Source organism: Vitis vinifera, chromosome 12, assembly GCF_030704535.1.
Source record: "Vitis vinifera cultivar Pinot Noir 40024 chromosome 12, ASM3070453v1".
NCBI lineage: Eukaryota > Viridiplantae > Streptophyta > Magnoliopsida > Vitales > Vitaceae > Vitis > Vitis vinifera.
In genome coordinates this window covers 5,615,195-5,634,070 of record NC_081816.1, presented here as the reverse complement: position 1 = coordinate 5,634,070, position 18,876 = coordinate 5,615,195, and the positions used below count along the sequence as shown (strand labels likewise).

The following is an 18,876-nucleotide window of genomic DNA, read 5'->3' as shown; positions in this document are numbered from 1 at the left end:
ACTTGCTTACCTGGCATCTTATTAAATATAATATTTAATAATTATTTTAGGAAATTATTTTCAAATTTTAAAATTTATACAAAAACAATAAAATCATTAAATGAAATATTGAATAATTAATACGTCGTATTTATGGAGAGAAGAATTGTAAGAGCAATGGTCAAAGTTTGCGGCGGTAATGATAAAGGTGTATGTACACACGTTGATTTGTGGGTCATCCTGAGAATAAAGGGATAATTTAATTTTTTTGGATAATTTTTATATTATTTTAATTAAATTTATAATTTAATATTAAAAATAAAATTAATAGCATGGTGGGTGACCTATGATACCGCTTTATAGGAAAAGAGCACTGGAAGGATCAGTCTGCCTACAATATTGCTTAATGTAAACGACGTCGTTTTTAATGGTGAAATTTGGTTAAGAAACGGATGATTAAACAACGTCGTTGGAGTTGGAGGATTGTGTATTTGTGTGCAAATGCAGAAAAGGCGGAAACGACGTCGTATGGGTACATTGGATGAAAGGCATGTGCAAAGCAGAAATCCAAACGACGTCGTTGTATTGTCTCTATTTATCCCTCCCTCTAAAATTCAAATTTCAGTTTCAACTGTCATCCCAAATAGCCATGTCTACAGCACGATTCACAGTCTCACCTCTCTCTCTCCCCTCTCAATCAAACCTCCAAAACCAAAACCCACCTTGGATTCCAACGCCTCAGCTTCTCTGCAAATACCCCATTCTTCGCCACCTTTCGTCTTGCAAAACCCTCAAAGACCTCACCCAAATCCACGCCCAAACCATCACCACCGGTATATTTTCCGACAACTTCGTCGCGTCTCGAATCCTCTCCTTTGCGGCTCTATCTCCCCATGGCTCAATCCCATATGCCCGTTTTCTCTTTTACCGAATCCGAAAACCTGATATCTTTATAGCTAACACTCTCATTCGGGCATACGCGTTTAGCCCCAACCCCATTGATGCTGTTGTCTTCTATTCGGAAATGACTGAGTCTTCCGTTGTTTTTCCTGATGTTCATACATTTCCTCTTCTTCTCAAGGCGTGTTCTGAGATCCCGTCTCTTCGGTTGGGTGAGGCAATTCACTCTCATGTGTTCAAATTAGGGTGGTCTAGTGAGGTGTCTGTTTCAAATTTTTTGGTTCAGATGTATGCCTCTTGTGGTTTGATCGAGTCTGCAGGACTTGTGTTTGATAGAACTCCTGAATGTGATGGTGCTTCGTGGAATATAATGATAGGTGGGTATTTGAAGTGTGGTGTTTTCAAGTCTGCTCGTAGAATGTTTGAGGCTATGCCTGACAGAGATGTTGTTTCTTGGAGTGTGATGATTAATGGATATGTGCAAGAGAGTCGTTTCAAGGAGGGGTTGGGCCTTTTCCAGGATATGATGGGGGAGAAGATAGAGCCCAATGAAAGTGTTCTGGTGAATGCTTTGTCTGCCTGTGCTCATTTGGGAGCAATGGAACAAGGGCAGTGGATTGAAAGGTATATGGAAAGAAAGAATGTCAGATTAACTGTTCGATTAGGTACAGCTTTGATAGACATGTATTCGAAGTGTGGAAGTGTGGAAAGAGCATTGGAGGTTTTCCATAAGATGAAAGAGAAGAATGTATTGGCCTGGAGCGCGATGATCAATGGACTTGCTATTAATGGTCAAGGCAAGGATGCACTGAATCTATTCTCTCAAATGGAAATGCAGGGTGTAAAACCCAATGAAGTAACTTTCATTGGCATTTTGAATGCTTGTAGCCATTCAAAATTGGTTGATGAAGGATGTAGCTTTTTTCATTCTATGACAAGTATTTATGGCTTAAAACCTAATGCCCATCACCATTGTTGCATGGTTGATCTGTATGGCCGAGCAGGAATGTTGGATCAAGCTCAAACTGTGATAAAAAGCATGCCTTTTAAGCCCAATTCTGCAATCTGGGGAGCCCTTCTCAATGCTTGTAGAATCCATGGGGATACAGAATTAGGTGAGCAAGTGGGAAAACGATTGCTTGAGCTGGATCCAAACCATGGTGGGAGGTATGTTCTGCTCTCAAATATATATGCTGCTTGTGGAAGATGGGACCGTGTAGCAGAGCTGAGGAGAATGATGAGAGAACGACAGGTTAGTAAAACACCTGGCTGTAGCTTCATTGATTTAGGGGACACCATTCATGAATTTGTTGCTGGTGATAGCTCCCATCCACAACTTGAAATGATTTATGCCAAGTTGGGTGAAATGAGCCAAGAACTAAAGGCTGCAGGCTACAAGCCTGATACTGGTCAAGTATTGCTGGATATGGATGAGGAGGAGAAGGAAACCGCACTCTGTCACCACAGTGAAAAGTTGGCCATTGCATTTGGGTTAATCAAGACTGATCCAGGGACAACCATTAGGATCACAAAAAATCTTCGGGTTTGTGCAGATTGCCACTCTGCTACCAAGCTAATTTCAAAGATCTATAACAGGGAAATAATTGTAAGAGATAGATGTCGTTTTCATCATTTCAGGGATGGTTCTTGTTCTTGTATGGATTTCTGGTGAACCATGGTTGGATTACTCACTTTGTAGGGAATACACTTGATTACTCTAGAAACTTGTCTTTATGTTAAACAAAGAGATAAAGAGTTACTTTTCTTTCCCCTTTCTGGCAAGAGTGGTTTTCCACTGACATAATTTGTTTTATTGTCTCATGGATTCTACAAAAAATTAATATGAAAATGCTCCAATTTCATATTCTTTTTTATTAAGGAGTTCTGTAATATTGATCTATGATGATCGTTTTTGGACTATACTACATTGTTAGGTTTGGGTAAGAAGTCAGCGGCAAAAGTTTTGGCATAGACAGCGCAAAACTGGTCCAGAATGGTGATTTTTGTCAAGAAAAAACTTCTGGAGTATGTATGGCCTCTTCTTAGCCCATTCCCATTGTAAATGTGCGGATATGTTTGAATGTTTTGATGCATTGCATCATCCCTTTTTAAGGTTTCTGACAATAGCCCTAACAGTTGTGCAGATAGGAGTGAGATCTAAAATATCAAGAAGTTGTGGGTGGTTAGATGGAGCATGATAAATGCCCCTCAAAACAAGTTGTGCATGAGTAGATGGAGTTTTAATTTATCAAGTCCCATGCCAAAAGTCTCGTCTTTTGGGAGACAATAAATGGGAGAAATTAGATCAAAGAGTACATCAAGGGTCAGTCTGGTGGGTCATTTAGGAACCATCTTTTTTGCCATGGGTGAAATGACCAGTTCAGAGGACCACATACTGGCTTAAATGAATTCATTTTCAAGTCATTTTCCATAGCATAGTCTCATCTCAAGTATGAGATGTGGTCTTCCAACTTTCATGTGCTATGCTGCATGGAAACTCCCCCTTAGGTACCCCTTTAGGGCTTGAAAAATACCGGTGGATATATACTACTATTCTCCATTGAAATGGTTAATGAATGAAGTGTTTCAGGAAAGAGTAAGGGAGAACTAGAAAAAAAAGATGGGTCTTTTGTGGTGAATGAATTCCTTTTATAAGAGAAACAGAAATTGCAGTAATGAAACAATAACAACCTGCCATGCAAACTTGTTTTGAATTACTCAAGAAGTAAGAAGAATACCCTCTTTTTACTGGATATTATGACTTAAACAAAGTTCCGATGTGGGAAAGACTTTTGTGGACACAGATATTTTCACCGTCCTCCGCCACCACCACTGCCGGAGCCAGTACCAGATCCTTGTCCTGCACCTGCTCCAGCTCCTACTCCAATGCCTATGCCAATGCCAATTCCAATTCCTACTCCACCGCCAGCTCCATGACCTGCACCAGCTCCACCACCTAGACCTGTACCAGCTCCACCCGCACCACCTCCTACACCTCCACCAGCGCCGAAACCGCCACCATGGCCTGATCCTCCACCTACACCACCACCACCTCCACCTCCAAATCCTCCTCCCCCTCCAACACCTCCACCAGCTCCGCTTCCTACGCCACCGCCAGCTCCGAATCCTCCACCTTGGCCGGATCCTCCAGCGGCACCACCGCCTCCTCCCCCACCTCCTCCACCACCACCTCCTCCTCCACCGATACCTCCAGCTCCACCACCTACACCACCTCCAGCTCCAAAACCTCCACCATGACCTGAACCACCCTCAACCCCACCACCTCCGCCTCCGCCACCTCCTCCTCCGCCTCCACCTCCAGCACCAACACCTCCTGCGCCACCACCTATGCCTCCACCAGCTCCAAAACCTCCACCATGACCTGACCCGCCTCCAACACCACCTCCACCACCCCCACCAAAGCCACCACCTCCACCAACACCTCCTCCAGCAGCACCCCCACCTGTCCCTCCACCAGCTCCAAACCCTCCACCATGGCCTGCCCCGCCTCCAACACCACCTCCACCACCCCCACCAAAGCCGCCACCTCCACCAACACCTCCTCCAGCAGCACCACCACCACCAACACCACCCCCAGCTCCAAATCCCCCACCTTGACCTGAACCACCACCAAGACCTCCACCTCCACCTCCACCAAATCCTCCTCCTCCTCCAGCTCCTCCTCCTAAACCTCCACCATGCCCCAATCCACCACCACCCCCCAGCCCTCCCCCTCCTCCTAGACCTCCACCATGCCCAAATCCACCACCACGACGACCACCAAAACGCCCACCACCAAAGCGGCCACCACCACAGTGAGGTCCTCCAAATCGACAACCATCATCTCCAAATCTAGTTTTGTCAACCTTACCATCTCCAAGCGTAACTACGATCACATGGAAGACAATGCTCAAGAAAAGAACCACAGAGAGCCATTTTGGAGACACACCCATGACTCTATTGCCAAGGGAAGGTTCTCAGCTCCGTTAGCTTGATCCCTACACTCAAAAACTCTCCTTTTATAAGCTTTACCCTCTGCCCAACTCTCCACTCCTCCACTGCACTGCCATTAATTAGTGCATGTTCATTTTGACGCGCTTTGGAACAGTTGGGGCTACGGAGAGAAACATTAAATGAGATAATTGAAGTCAAAGACGAGTTGGGTGGTACATATAATGTAAGGTGGTATGTCAAGCTGACCGACGCTTCCTCCCTTCTTTCTCTCATCTTACTTTCCTAAATGGTAAGGAATGTGAGTCTTCACAACCATTTTTGGGTTTGACTGCTTACAAGTTAACTAACTCTAATGGCTTTTAGGATTTGTAATGAAGAGAGATATCCTAAATTTCACATCATTTGAGCTCCCAAACTCAAATTATCTAGCATATCTATATATATATATATATATGCTAGTAACCTTTGATTGTAGTTTCTGCAAGCTTTGATTGTAGTTGCTGCAAGCTTTGATTGTAGATGGCAGTAAGTTGACAGTTATTACCATTCCATGGGGTTCAGCCTACTCTTTCATTGAAAGACTTAAGACTAGCTGGTCTTCCTCAAAACCCAGGATGTGTTGTGCCCCTCTAAAGCTAGCAGATATGCAAAAGCCAGTCTTTTTGGATACACTTAATGTAAAATACAAAACTAGAAGCTTGCATTAAGAAATAATGATTTTTAAAAAAATTTAAACTTTTTTGAAGTAATTTTTATGGAAGTTAGTCTGTATTTTATATATAAGAAATCAAAAAAGAAAAAAAATGGAAGTGAATCCAAATGAGACCTTACATTTCTTCTTGGTGTTAGGGATAAGCTCTCTCCATTTACTTCTCACATACCCCACCCTTTTCTTGAGCATTAACATCTGTTTGGCTCCAAAACAAAAAATATAAAGAAATTCCCATGCTTTCTTAAAGGAAAAAAGTATGGAAAACTCCATCTCAACTAAGCTAACCATCTGGATTAGGCCCACTTGCGCTATCCCCTAATTAAACATAATTAACAGACTCATCAGGCTTGCATATTGGCTTTTGCATGGAAAGAGGCCTTTGTTTCATTTTTGCTTCAACAATATTAAGCTCCCTGTTATGAAATTTGAATTTATACATTGCTTTACTTTAGACCATCATATCGGTTTTCCAAGAAATTTTAATCAAGGAGTTGTTGCTTTCCTTAGTTGTTTTAGAAAACCAAATGGCGGGAAAATGTAAAGGAAAGAAAATAGAGAAGAAAAAGTGAAAGAAAATAAAAAATAGAGATAAAAATGATATATTATTTTTATTTGCTACTTCAAACTCATTTTATTTATTTTAACTCATCAATATAAATATTAAATAATTTTAAAATGCATAAGTTTCTAACTAATTTTAATTATATTAAATTTTTTTATAGAATATTTTATAAGACAACCAAACATAAAAAATTCATTTTTCTTAGCATATTTTTATTTCCTTTGTACTTTCCAAGAACCAAACATAATGTATTATACCAAGGGCGTTGAATTACTTGGTGCTAATTGAGTTGTTAATTTTTTGAGTATGATTTGGAAACAGTGGATAATGTTGGGTGCTTCAATGAAAGGGTGAATGAATGGTAATAATCCAAAAGAAAGTAAAGAGAAAGATGAAGGAAAGAATGGAAATAGGGGGAAGAAAGGTTTTTTATTAGGAAAACACAGGAAGGGATATTGTTACACAAACAACTTAATTGCAATACAGAGGATCATTTCAAAACTTAAAATATGACTCATTCCATTATGCTATATGCTGGTTTTGGATGCCAAAGCCGTTTTCACTTTCCCCCACCACCACCACCACTGCCGGAGCCACTTCCAGAGCCACGGCCAGCTCCAGCTCCAGCTCCAGTTCCCACTCCAACCCCAATTCCAATTCCAATTCCAATTCCTCCGCCGCCTCCAACTCCATGACCACCCCCTACACCTCCACCGGCTCCACCACCAGCACCTCCACCAGCGCCGAATCCACCACCATGGCCTGATCCTCCACCTACACCACCGCCGCTGCCTCCTCCAAAACCTCCTCCCCCTCCAACACCTCCACCAGCACCACTTCCTACACCGCCTCCTGCACCAAAGCCACCACCATGGCCTGATCCTCCGCCTGCACCACCACCACCACCACCACCACCTCCGCCACCGCCTCCACCAGCACCTCCAGCGCCACCACCAACACCAACACCACCTCCAGCTCCAAAACCTCCACCATGACCTGAACCACCCCCAGCACCACCACCTCCACCTCCACCTCCTCCTACACCTCCACCTCCACCACCACCGCCTACACCTCCTCCTGCACCACCTCCTACTCCTCCACCAGCTCCGAAACCTCCACCATGACCTGAACCACCGCCAACACCACCACCTCCACCTCCACCTCCACCTCCACCTCCTCCTCCCCCGCCTCCACCACCACCCACACCTCCTCCTGCACCACCTCCTACGCCTCCACCAGCTCCGAAACCCCCACCATGACCTGACCCGCCCCCAACACCACCTCCTCCCCCACCACCAAAGCCACCACCTCCACCAACACCACCCCCAGCTCCAAATCCCCCGCCTTTTCCTGAACCACCACCAAACCCTCCCCCTCCTCCACCACCACGACCACCACCACAGCCTCGTCGGCCTCCAAATCGGCAGCCATCATCCCTAAATCTAGTTTTATCAACCTTGTCATCTCCAAGTGCAATTGCACTCATATGGAAGACAACACTCAAGAAAAGAATCACGCAAAGCCATTTTGGAGAAACACCCATGGCTCTTTGTTGCCAATGCAAGGTTTTCAGCCACTTTGCTTGCTATTTGCACTCAAACCACTCTCCTTATATAAGCTTCGCCCACTGGCCAACCATACATTTCTCCACTTGTTGCCATTAATAAGCGACTGTTGATTTTTTATGGAACCGTTGGGGATATGGAGGGAAAATTAAATGAGAAAATGAAAGTCAAACAAGACTCTGCTATTTAGATTGTGAAGTTGGTCAACCCTACCGACGAAACCCATCACATATTTCTCTCATCCCTAATTGAACAGTCAGACCTTATTGAGTCAAAACGCAGGTTCAAAGTGAGTTTTATGGCAAAAACTACCAAAGGATTCCTTCTATCCTACCATATATATACACAGGGATGTGCTCACATTTTGCATTACATGTGATCACATATGCAGGGCATATTAATATAAATATTAGAAAAATAATGATTAAAGAAAGTAAATATATGAAAAGAAGAAAAAACAAAATAAGGAAAAAGACTAATTCTTCCAATTTATCGAGGAAAAGAATTGTCTTTTTGTCTTTTCAGTTTTCAGACTTCTTACTAGTTTTAAGATTTTATATCCCTTTTAAAACCTTCAAGCTTAATTCTTCCAATTTATCGAGGAGAAACCAAGCTGAAAACTTTGTTGGTCTGGAAAGTGTTTTAAACACAGTTTGTCTTAAAAAAAATAAAAATGGGGAAGAAAGCTGATGGTATATATCAACTTTTGCTTGAAAGGTTTAGTGGTTTACCAATGGGAAAAGATACAGGTCAAGTGGTGGATCTTGTAAGTCACCTGCTTCTTATTGCCAAAGATCTGTTTATTCTTCGAACAGTCTCATTTCTAACAAAATGCAAGTTTACGCCATACTTAATAGTCTTCCATCATCATGGGATTCAGCTGTTACTTCCATAAATTGTTTGGTTAAAGATTTATCCATGGATAACTTTTCTTATTGCGTTTGCACTTGATGAGGAGGAAAGAAGGCATTATAAGCATTCCAACCACATAAAGATAACAAGAGGTAGTTCAGGGATCACAAGAAGGTGGATTTGGGAGAGATATCCCCATCTCGACCTGTCCCATTTAAATAAATTAATTCACATCCTCACTCAAAAAAAAAAAATTATTGTAGTATGAGAATTTCTCTTTCTTGTCTTGTTTTATCTTGTTTATTTTTAAAAAATAAAAATAAAATTACTTATATTAAGAATAAATATATTTTATAAAAATATATTATATTTTTGTGACTTATTATGTTTAAAAATAACTTTTTCATTATTTTGTTTGTTAAAAATAGGAGAATAAAAAATTAAATAAAATTAATTTTATATATAATGAGATCGAGAAAATATAATACTTAACTTTGCACTAGGCTTAAAAATAGATTTTAAACTCATCTCACTAAGATTAGGCAGCATGAATACCCAAAAAAAAAAACCTTTCTCGTTGTGATGTGATATCTATTCAAAAGCAAGATATAGATGTGAAGCAACCAAAAGGGTCTCACGGAAAAGGTTTGCATGATAAAGTTTATAAATTAAATAAATCTCCTCCAGGTCTAAACAATCCTTCTAGACAATGGTATTTGACTTTTTACAATGTTACGCTGGAAATTGATTATGAAGTCAACCCCATGATAATTGTGTTTAATTTGGGCATATACAACCATGGAAGAAAATATTAAGAAATTTCGAGAGAAATCCCAAAAAATCGGTGATATCTCGCGATATATCGACGATTTTTCCCTATATATTATATGATCAACATGGGTCAATGACAGTCAAATGCGTTACGGTGCCTCAAAAAATATCCTTTTGCTGTTGAGGGAATTGGGGTTCAGTTTACTTACCATTAGGGCAAGTTTGGCATTTATTAAATATTATGCACTAAACATATATATATTTAAAGTCATTATATAAAGAAAATATTTTAAAGAGCAAATTAATTATAATTATTTTATAATTAAATGCAAAAATTTCTTTTAATTGATTACCAAAAATATAAAAATTATCATGATAATTTTTTTCATAATATTTTTAATAGAATTAATAATTAATTAAATATTAAAATTTTGTACATATATCACAATTTATTGAATTAAATAGATCATAATTTTAATAATAATATGTATTTTAAAATTAGACATATTATAATCAAATATTATAATATTATTATGAAATAATATTTAATGTAATTTAATAATAAATGTACACTTATAAAATTCATATTTTTATCGATGCATAGGATATTATTATCAAATATGATAAATAATATTATACATATATCAAATTATTTAATAAAACAACTTTAAAATATTATTATACTTCTAATTACATTTTTATGAGGTTTTTCTTATATTTTTATGAATTTTGATCAATTTTAGGCTTACCAATATTTTTTTCTAAAATATCTATCGATATATCTCCGATATATCCGTAAAATCGAAATACTAATATATTCGTGATTACCTCGATATTTTCATTTTTGGATACAACATCAATGGATGCAAATTAATATCCATACGGACTGTACCAAGAAGAATGGAAACAAATGGAGGAATATGGGTGAAGGAACCTTTATAGCAATAAAAACTTGTGATACAGAATTTGTTTCACATTTTAAGCCACTAAGAAATACCACAAAACAATTTATTTTTAGTTTGGTACAGTGATTTTGGGAACTCAGAAGACCACTCTCTTTCACCGTCCCCCACTGCTGTTGCCGGAGCCGCTACCAGAGCCATGGCCAGCTCCAGCTCCTACTCCAATGCCGATGCCAATGCCTATTCCAAATCCTCCACCACCGCCAATTCCAGCTCCACCACCTTGACCAGCACCACCTCCTACACCTCTGCCAGCACCAAAACCTCCACCATGACCTGATCCTCCACCAGTACCACCTCCTCCTCCTCCAAATCCTCCTCCCCCAACTCCACTTCCCACGCCTCCTCCTACGCCAAATCCAGCCCCTTGGACAAACCCCCCACCTGTGCCACCACCTCCTTCGCTACCACCACCACCCCCTCAACCGACGCCTCCTACTTCACCACCTACACCTGTTGATGCGGGGAAGACTTAGAGACATTGTAACTCCTTGAAGTTCTCGCCCCCTCAACTGAGAACGATGATTCCTTCCATTCTCCTGCAAAAGATGTCCGGACAAGTGGTCCAAACACACCCTCAGAAGCTTTTGTTAGTTTGGCGGTCCAGCATATTGGTATTCTTAGGCGTTTCTGAGGAATGCTTACCTCCCTTTTGACTGGGTCGTCGGGGGCCTTTTATAATGTCTAGAGCCCTGTCACTTTGAAGATAGGGAGACTCTTTGACTTTCGCGGTCATGATAGTGTTTAAAGAGTGGCAGAGCAATCATTATCGTACAAGCGGCTGACAAAGATTGTTGGGGGAATGACTTGTCATCCCACTTATCTTTTCACTTTGCAGGCAACACAGGGCAAGGCGTAGCAGGTCATCTGAAAAGACCTGGGAATGTTCTGTTAAGTATGTTTTTGGCGAAATGAGTACTGATTGCTCTGTGAAATATGGTCAGGGATCCTATTTGGGATGATAACTATCGAGTCCGGACTGAACGTCCAGACAGAGGGTAGGATGTGTCACGTGTCCATCAGATGAGTGCCTTGTGAGGTCAGGATGGTCTACCACGTGTACGCTTAGGGGTGGTCCCTACAACACCACCTCCCGCTCTGAAACCTCCTCCATGACTAGACCCACCTCCAACACCACCTCCACCAGCACCACCACCAACACCACCCCAGCTCCAAATACCCCACCCTGACTTGAACCACCACCAGCTCCTCCTCCACCACCACCACCAAACCCTCCGCCGCCACCACAACCTCGTCGACCTCCAAAACGGCAACCATCACCTCCAAATCTAGTTTTATGCAATTTGCCATCCGCATGTGCAGTTGCACCCATATGGAAGACAATGCTGAAGAAAAAAATCACACAAAACCATCTCAGAGACATGACTCTTTGTTGCCAAGGGATTGTTCTTAGCCCACTTTGCTTGATTATGGAACTCAAAATCTCCCCTTACATCTCATTAGCCAATTGGCCCATTCCGAACCTACTATATTCCACTGCCATTAATGGTTGTGTTGGAACCGTTGGGTCTCCTAAATGAGAAAATAGAAGTCAAAGACGACTTTGATGACAGATAAGTTGATAACTTATAAGACGAGTCAACCCTAGTTACCGACGCTTCCTTGATTATCTATCTCTATCTTGGGTTGTTTTCTCAAAAGGAAAAGCATGGTCCTGGAGAACCCCACTTATTAATTGGAAAAAGAAAGAGGATTTTTATGATTGTCATTGCTGTTGATCAATCATTGAAGCAAGAAAATTAGCTGTTAATGATTTAATGATTGGATAATGGTTGAATTGAATTGATAATATAATAAATATATAATTTATATTTTATTAAAATTAAAAGTAATTATAAATTTTTTTAATATATATTAAAAAATAAAAATAAATATTTTTATTTTTTAAATTATTAAATTAAATAATAAATCTAGGGACCTTTTTTATCTTAGGACTTATATGCATTGGTGTCCTCTAAATAATCAATTTAATAAATTCTTTATATATTTATTTTAACTAATATTCTATTATTATATCAATTCAAATTAGCTTTTTTATAATACTTATTTACCTTGATAAATATTATCAATCATTATCTATTTATTTTATATTTTTAATTCAAAAATTAAAAAAAAAAAAGTCTAAAACACTTTTTTAATAAAAGTGAAATACTTATTTACCTTAATAAATATTACCAGTCATGTCCATTTATTTTATATTTTCCACTAACAAAACCTAAAAAGAAAATTAATAAAAATGAATTATTTATTTTAATAAATATTAATAATTATTATCTATTTATTTTATATTTTTCATTCAAAATTTGAATAAGAAATCCTAAAAAAGCTCATCTATTCTTCTTATATGTATAGCATTAGCATAGTATTAGTATGTTGAATGGTAGAAGAAGGTTTATTAATTTATTTTTTCTTTTATTTGTATAATAAAGATAGAAATGCCTTTTTTTTCTTGTTTTTTCTTTTTTATGTTAATATATTTTTCTCCTTTAATTTAATTCTAAGTTTTTTATATTTATTACTTGTCTTTTCCTCTTAAATTGTTCTTTTCAAAATTATAATAGTAAAAATAATAGTTGGAGTCTAAATGGTAGCATTGTAAAGTTGCATGACATCAAATTATAAAAATAATAATTTATTTTTCTTTATTTAAGAATTTTAAAAAATTAAAAAATAAATAAAAGGCAAGTTTACCCCTAAGAAACTAATTTTGTGTGTAATATATATATATATATATATATAGATTGAATAAAAAAAATTATGTATGTATGGATACTAAATAGATTTAATAAAATATTTGTTCATTTTTTCAAAATTTATTTAATGTTTATACAATTAAATTTAAATAAATCCTAATATATATAAAATAATTATGATAAAATGATTTTATTTTAAAAAAATTGTATATTTATCTTATTTAAAAAAATTTCAACAAATTTATTAGTACAATAATTAAAATTTTCTTAAAGTCCAATACCAAAATATTTCTAAAATAGATATTTTGTTTGTGGGGGATTATCTTTAATTTGTTTGATTTTGGGATTTTTTTTTTTTTTTTACATATCTGTATTGAGATTTTTATGCTTAATCCTACATTTAGGAACACTAACACAATTATTTAAATTGTATGTTATTTAATTGTTGACAAAATTTAATTTCATTTAAATATTTAATATTCACAATAACTCTCCATGAAACAATACAATTATTTTACATGGCTGATCCCTCATTTTACATGGTTGGGTATTTATCTTAAATTACTCATCCCACATCGAAAACTGATCCGGGTGAACAACATATGCTGTGAAGCGCAAGGCCCATGTGGGAGAAGTGGGAGCCCATCTAGTGGCCCAAAGGCATGGGCTCGCTGTTTTGCCCAAAAGGAAGAATCCGTTGACCGGTTCACTGATTCAGTGGTTCAGCCGCCGGACGCCTGGTTCAACATGTCCTCTGGCGAAAAAACCAAACCGAACCAGGGTCCGGTCGACTGTTGGATAGGTCAAACTGGCTGGTCCAGTTTGGTTTTTAAAACATGGGTTGTTGTGTATGACTTGGGTTTGGAGATTGGCTGTCTGCTTGTCTCTTTAAAATTCATTTGGGGACAGTGAATAGAGCAGAAGGTTTAAGCTCTTCTGCAAGGCATTTGAGTGTACCTTAAGCTTTGAGCAATGGAAATGGACGGAAAAAGAGGCAAAAAGTATATTAATAAACAAGCTGACAACAAGATTAGTAAAAAAATCTCAAACAATGAACTAAGGATATTGAGTTCCATTACAAATCGGATGTGTTGAGTTCAATTTGGACAGCACAACAAACCATCTGAAATTACTATTTGGAGGGAAAAAAAAAACTCAAAAAATGGCTCGAGTCAAGCCATGGCAAACATCCTCTGCAGTGAAGTATTTCTCCCCTGTCACCCCCTCGTGACAGTGGTGCAAATCATTCTCAATTATAGAGGCCGGGTCTTGCGGCCTGATGCTCGTCCACAGAGAAGAGCGTTCTTAGGGATTGGATATTCATCTCTCCATGAGTTTGCAGGAGAATAGACACGAAGATAGAATTGCTGACCCAAGTATTGGCGAGCCCAGTTCTCTGATCTTACGTTCCACATACCCACATTGTCCAAAGGCATGTAAAGGGCAGTCCATGACTTGGGATACACCTACATACAGATCAAACACAGCCAAAAAAAAAAAAATTTAGGAGTCCCCATAACCAAACCAATCCCATTTACGTCACACTTGATGGTACAATTTGATAAATGATTTCTAATGCTAAAGTAGGTTGCGTAAACATTAGAGATCGGTTAAAGAAACTCAAAGGGCAACATGTTGGTTTACCTGAACAGTACAACGAGAAATTGTGTCTCTCAAATTGTAACTTAGTCTACTGGAAGGTGTCCACTGCCCTCCATCCATCCTGCCACAATACACAATGTTCAGAGTCTCAGAAATCAGGACGAGGTGGTTATTTTCTTTGCAGTAAGGATATTAATTTGCAAGGTTCATGGCTGATTTTCGTTAACTTGGTGGTAACATAATCTTCTCTTTGTAATTATGGCTCTTTGGAATGGTGTTCATTTCCATGGAGAAGGAAAATGATAATTGCAAGTTAGAGAAACTTGGTAACTTACCCCACAACAAAGAAATTATGGCCATCAATGTGCCATGACTGCAAGGTGTCTTCAGGATTCTCAAACACAACTTCAGCAAAGCCTCGGAAATCAGCAGCCATGACAGAAGTCTGGAGGTAACCACCACCACCAGTGGGGTTATCTGGGATGCTTCCAAGGTTGAAGACCCCTGAGATCTTGAAGTAGTCGGCAAGCTTAAGTGGTGTATCTGCTGGGATGAAGGACACACTGTTAACTGCATACCTCTGCTTTCCATTGATAACTGGAGCAGAGTTTGCAAGTCTGATTGTATGGGTAGTGTTGATCAATCCATAATGGTAAGATCCTTGAGGATTAGGTCTCGGCCCACTTGCTGTTAGATTCCGTCTGATTTGATACATGACAACAAAAGAATAATTGAGAAAAACCTTGGAGAAAACATCGGACATAAATACTTGGCCTGGTTCTTTTTCCACATGTTATTCAAATAGAAGCAAATATATGCGAATGCAGAGACTAATTGTCAACATACAAATACAAAAACGATGGTCATATTAATCAGTTTCATTATAGATAAGAAAATTAACAGGAATTACCTGATAGATCGGGCCTGGTTAAGAGACCAATCAGTCTGAATAGTCGGACCGCCAGGAGGAGGACCAGACACTCTTCCTGCTGAGTTACTGTAATGAAGAGTGGAGGTTGTGGTGAGCACTTGGGAGGTGAAACGTGTGGAGACCACAATGTAATAATCCTGTGCCGGTTGGTCAGCTGTAACCAATACAGAGTATGACTGGCCAAGGTGAATGTCAAGGGAAGAATATGTGTTCTGCAGTGCATGAGTCCCCTCCACCTCCACCAGCAGCATCTTGTGGCCCTGTATTCTAAAATTGAGGGAAGTTGCAATCCCCACATTAGATATCCGGAACCTGTAAGTTTTACCTGCCCAACAAAACAACAAGTGGCAAACACAATGAATTATACAAACACCAAACCCATATATATGCAAAGGTTCCAACTGATAAAAATCAGTTACCTTGATCAACAGTAAATGTGTATCCATTTGATCCCCGACCATTGATAAGGAGTCCATCAGGGAAAGGAAGATCACTTCCACCATCCAAAATCGCTTTCAAATCCTGTTAAACATCCAAGGGAAATTTATCAGTCTAATGACTTGGTTTCTGATATTTTCAATATCTAGCAAGACCAATGTACAGGTACAGGCTCCTTACAGTGTGATTTTTCTTGTACCAGTCCCCAGCTAGTATAGTGTAATCGCCAGCAGGAGGAGGAAAAGGTACTGGAATTAAAGGACGGCTTGAGATTTTAATGCCCCCATACCCTCCAGCAGCCTTGTGGAAGGCAAGAGAAGGAAAGTAGAAGTAGCTACCAATTTGATCCTTCACTTGCAGAACATAGGTGAAGTTCTGCCCCGGTGGAATCGGACAGTTGGTGCCATAAACTCCATCCTGCCATGAGTTCCTCCTCTGCTGCACACCATTCCTGCCCAGAATTCACATTATTGTATCATTAAATCCTACTCCTAGGAGTAGATGACAAACACAGCGTCATTAAAAACACCTGATCTGATGAAGGTGAGTGATCTACTTGCATTAAATCCTATAATTATGTGAAGTTGACTATAATGTTGGCCGATGTGGGACATGGATAGTTCATTCAAAATGTGATGAGGGTGGGTTGCGTCTGGGCTAGACTAGTAGTCATCCTGGCCTCCTGGGCCACAGCCCAGAAGAATAAATCTGGCCATGCCTGGGGAACATGGGTTTCAACTTTCAAGCTTAGGGGCTAGAATTGCATTGCACAGCACATCTCCCAATGAAATCTATGATGGAAACAAAGAGGATACCATTAAAGCACATACCAACCAAGAAAACCAATGGGCAATAAAACGGTGTCGTTTTGAAGGCAACTATATTTAATGTCCATTTTCTTTCTCATCCACCATATCTACCGGGGATTGCATCACTGGAATGGGTTCCCAGGAAGCAATGAAAATTCAATACTTTCAGTCAAGAATTAACGGAAAAATTGAAGAAGAAACGAAAAAATAATCACCAAGAAAATATAGGAAAATGGGAAAGGAAAAGGGCACTGACCATGAGAGGAGGAAAGGCTCATCCAAGCTATTGTAAACACTGACAATCAAGTTATCATTAGTCACAGATTCGATTGGTGGCCCTGGAAACTGCCCATTTATCAGTATCCCCTGGAAAAGAAATTTGAAACCCATGAGTTTATTTTTGTAGAGAAAATACAAAAAAGCAAGAAAACAGAGAAACCAAAGAGCAGAAAACAGAGAAGAAGAGTAACACAGAAGCACCTGTTGCTTCACTCCAAGAGGGTAGATATCACCGTAGGTGACATTCCATGTGAAGAACCTGTAAGGGTCCTCCCCACTAATGCAAGTCACTGAGACGAACACTAGCAACACCCAACTCACAGCCCTGTAATCTCCCATGTCTCTCTTCAAAATCCCAGATGGAAAATGGGATTGATTTCTCAGTGGGAAAATGGGGGGGGTTGGATTGAAAGGAAGGAATGGCACAACTCAAAAGTGTATCTCTACACTATCGCCTTTTTTCTTCTTTGTTCTTTGTTCTTTGCTTTGGAGCTTTCCTTCTTTATTATATCATGTTGTAGACTTCTTGTACAGAGGCTTTGTCGGTGAGGATAATCAGAAGAAGATAGATCGAAGTTTCAAGGGCTGAGAGCGAGAGAGAGAGAGAGAGAGAGAGAGTCCTTTATGTAAAGCAAGAATCTAAGCTCATGAGCTGTACTCCTGGCACTGTTACACTGGAAGGTGTGCTGTCGATCTTCACTAAATTACAGTTTTCATTTTTTTTTTCTTTCCAGATTTTCTTTCTGATTTTCTTTCCATATTCAAAATCAAAATCCCACTTTATGATTTTTAAGAATCATACAAGGAGTCTCATGAAGCCGTAATCTACTGACATTTTTACCAAGGTTACGAGTTGTCCTCTATCCCCTGACTTAAAATTTGAATCCAGAAATTATGATAACAAGGGTCATGTGCATTTATTAGGAGAAGACTCTGGTTCAAAATATTATTAGAAAAATCACAATTGGCTATTATTTTATGAGAAGACACCTTGCCCATATGTTTCACCAATTGATACATCTTTGGCATGTGCCCTTGTTTTAAAAAAATTGAATTTTAAGTTATATGATAAACACCGACATCATTGGGATACTTAGAGATGACTTAAAATTTGAACTTCATAAGTAGAATTTAATGAAAATGATAGAAAACTAAATAGTAATTTCTAAAAGCATTTATAACTTTTTTAACATTTGAAAAATTTTCTCATTCAAGCATTAAAAAATTAAGAATCTTTCATAAATTTGTTGTCAAACACGTTATAGGATTATGTTTTTATATTGTTTTTATTTAAAATATTTTATAGACAAGTCATGTTTTTTGAAAGAATACTCTATCAAATAATATTATAATTTTTTTAAAACGTTTTCTAAATTTTATCAAATATCGAATTTTTCTTTAAAATTACATTTAAAAAACACTATCGAAATGATTAGTACGCATCCACAAAAAATATGGGAAGTGGGGCATCTCATTTGGTACAAAAACATTTACAAATAGAAAGCAAACTTTAACATAAAACCCTGGTTTTGGTTTTGGTTCTGGTTGTGGTTCAAAGCACCTACACCTGAAAAAAAAAAAAAAACTACATTTTCCACAATTACATTATGGGCCTTGCATGGAGATATGGTACATTACATGCATCATAGAAGCCAGTGAAGAAGTTAGGTAGGGTAGCCAAATGCATTAATTATGGGTGTTTGATTAAATGAATTTCCACTTACCCACGCCCCCCCCAAAAAAAAAAAAAAAAAACCCTCATCTGCAGTTCAATTATGATGAAAATTTCCTAGATCCAAGTAGTCAGAGTCTTTGGGGGAGGCAGTGGTAGATCCAAGTAGTGATA

At 38.7% G+C, this 18,876-nt stretch overlaps 5 protein-coding genes across 5 annotated transcripts; 1 reads left to right on the top strand and 4 right to left on the bottom strand.

Moving 5' to 3' along the window:
• Positions 1 to 502: 502 nt before the first annotated feature.
• LOC100244731 (pentatricopeptide repeat-containing protein At5g66520) lies at positions 503 to 2,751 on the top strand. The gene has a single exon (XM_019223293.2). The coding sequence runs from the start codon at positions 521 to 523 to the stop codon at positions 2,549 to 2,551; it is 2,031 nt and encodes a 676-aa protein (XP_019078838.2). The 5' UTR covers positions 503 to 520; the 3' UTR covers positions 2,552 to 2,751.
• A 938-nt stretch (positions 2,752 to 3,689) lies between these two features.
• LOC109123467 (glycine-rich cell wall structural protein 1) lies at positions 3,690 to 4,832 on the bottom strand. The gene has a single exon (XM_059741291.1). The coding sequence runs from the start codon at positions 4,830 to 4,832 to the stop codon at positions 3,690 to 3,692; it is 1,143 nt and encodes a 380-aa protein (XP_059597274.1).
• Positions 4,833 to 6,666: 1,834 nt separating this feature from the next.
• LOC104880892 (glycine-rich cell wall structural protein 1) lies at positions 6,667 to 7,650 on the bottom strand. The gene is made up of 2 exons (XM_059741290.1): positions 7,158 to 7,650; positions 6,667 to 7,103 (listed from the first exon to the last, which is right to left on the bottom strand). The coding sequence occupies exons 1-2, from the start codon at positions 7,648 to 7,650 to the stop codon at positions 6,667 to 6,669; spliced, it is 930 nt and encodes a 309-aa protein (XP_059597273.1).
• A 2,704-nt stretch (positions 7,651 to 10,354) lies between these two features.
• On the bottom strand, positions 10,355 to 11,761 carry LOC104880891 (glycine-rich cell wall structural protein 1-like). The gene is made up of 4 exons (XM_010659044.1): positions 11,712 to 11,761; positions 11,348 to 11,603; positions 10,709 to 10,796; positions 10,355 to 10,641 (listed from the first exon to the last, which is right to left on the bottom strand). Exons 1-4 carry the CDS (start codon positions 11,759 to 11,761, stop codon positions 10,355 to 10,357), a joined length of 681 nt encoding a protein of 226 aa, XP_010657346.1.
• Positions 11,762 to 13,950: 2,189 nt separating this feature from the next.
• LOC100260211 (L-ascorbate oxidase homolog) lies at positions 13,951 to 17,653 on the bottom strand. Its single transcript, XM_002269578.5, has 8 exons — positions 17,232 to 17,653; positions 17,008 to 17,117; positions 16,123 to 16,393; positions 15,924 to 16,026; positions 15,484 to 15,829; positions 14,909 to 15,274; positions 14,616 to 14,694; positions 13,951 to 14,437 (listed from the first exon to the last, which is right to left on the bottom strand). The coding sequence occupies exons 1-8, from the start codon at positions 17,367 to 17,369 to the stop codon at positions 14,225 to 14,227; spliced, it is 1,626 nt and encodes a 541-aa protein (XP_002269614.1). The 5' UTR covers positions 17,370 to 17,653; the 3' UTR covers positions 13,951 to 14,224.
• Positions 17,654 to 18,876: the final 1,223 nt, after the last annotated feature.

Excerpts from the sequence above, each read along its gene's own strand:
- LOC109123467 (XM_059741291.1), bottom strand. The coding sequence starts at position 4,832 with ATGGGTGTGTCTCCAAAATGGCTCTCTGTGGTTCTTTTCTTGAGCATT.
- LOC104880891 (XM_010659044.1), bottom strand. The coding sequence starts at position 11,761 with ATGGCAGTGGAATATAGTAGGTTCGGAATGGGCCAATTGGCTAATGAG. Across the intron at positions 11,604-11,711 it reads GGCCAATTGGCTAATGAGAT|CATTGTCTTCCATATGGGTG; the intron begins GTAAGGGGAGAT and ends TTTTTTCTTCAG. Across the intron at positions 10,642-10,708 it reads TCTTCCCCGCATCAACAGGT|GTGGGGGGTTTGTCCAAGGG; the intron begins GTAGGTGGTGAA and ends GTGGTGGCACAG.
- LOC100244731 (XM_019223293.2), top strand. The coding sequence starts at position 521 with ATGAAAGGCATGTGCAAAGCAGAAATCCAAACGACGTCGTTGTATTGT.
- LOC104880892 (XM_059741290.1), bottom strand. The coding sequence starts at position 7,650 with ATGGGTGTTTCTCCAAAATGGCTTTGCGTGATTCTTTTCTTGAGTGTT. Across the intron at positions 7,104-7,157 it reads TGTAGGCGGTGGTGGTGGAG|GTCATGGTGGAGGTTTTGGA; the intron begins GTGGAGGTGTAG and ends GGGGTGGTTCAG.
- LOC100260211 (XM_002269578.5), bottom strand. The coding sequence starts at position 17,369 with ATGGGAGATTACAGGGCTGTGAGTTGGGTGTTGCTAGTGTTCGTCTCA. Across the intron at positions 15,275-15,483 it reads AACCAGGCCCGATCTATCAG|ACGGAATCTAACAGCAAGTG; the intron begins GTAATTCCTGTT and ends GTATCAAATCAG. Across the intron at positions 14,438-14,615 it reads TTTCTCGTTGTACTGTTCAG|GTGTATCCCAAGTCATGGAC; the intron begins GTAAACCAACAT and ends ATCTGTATGTAG.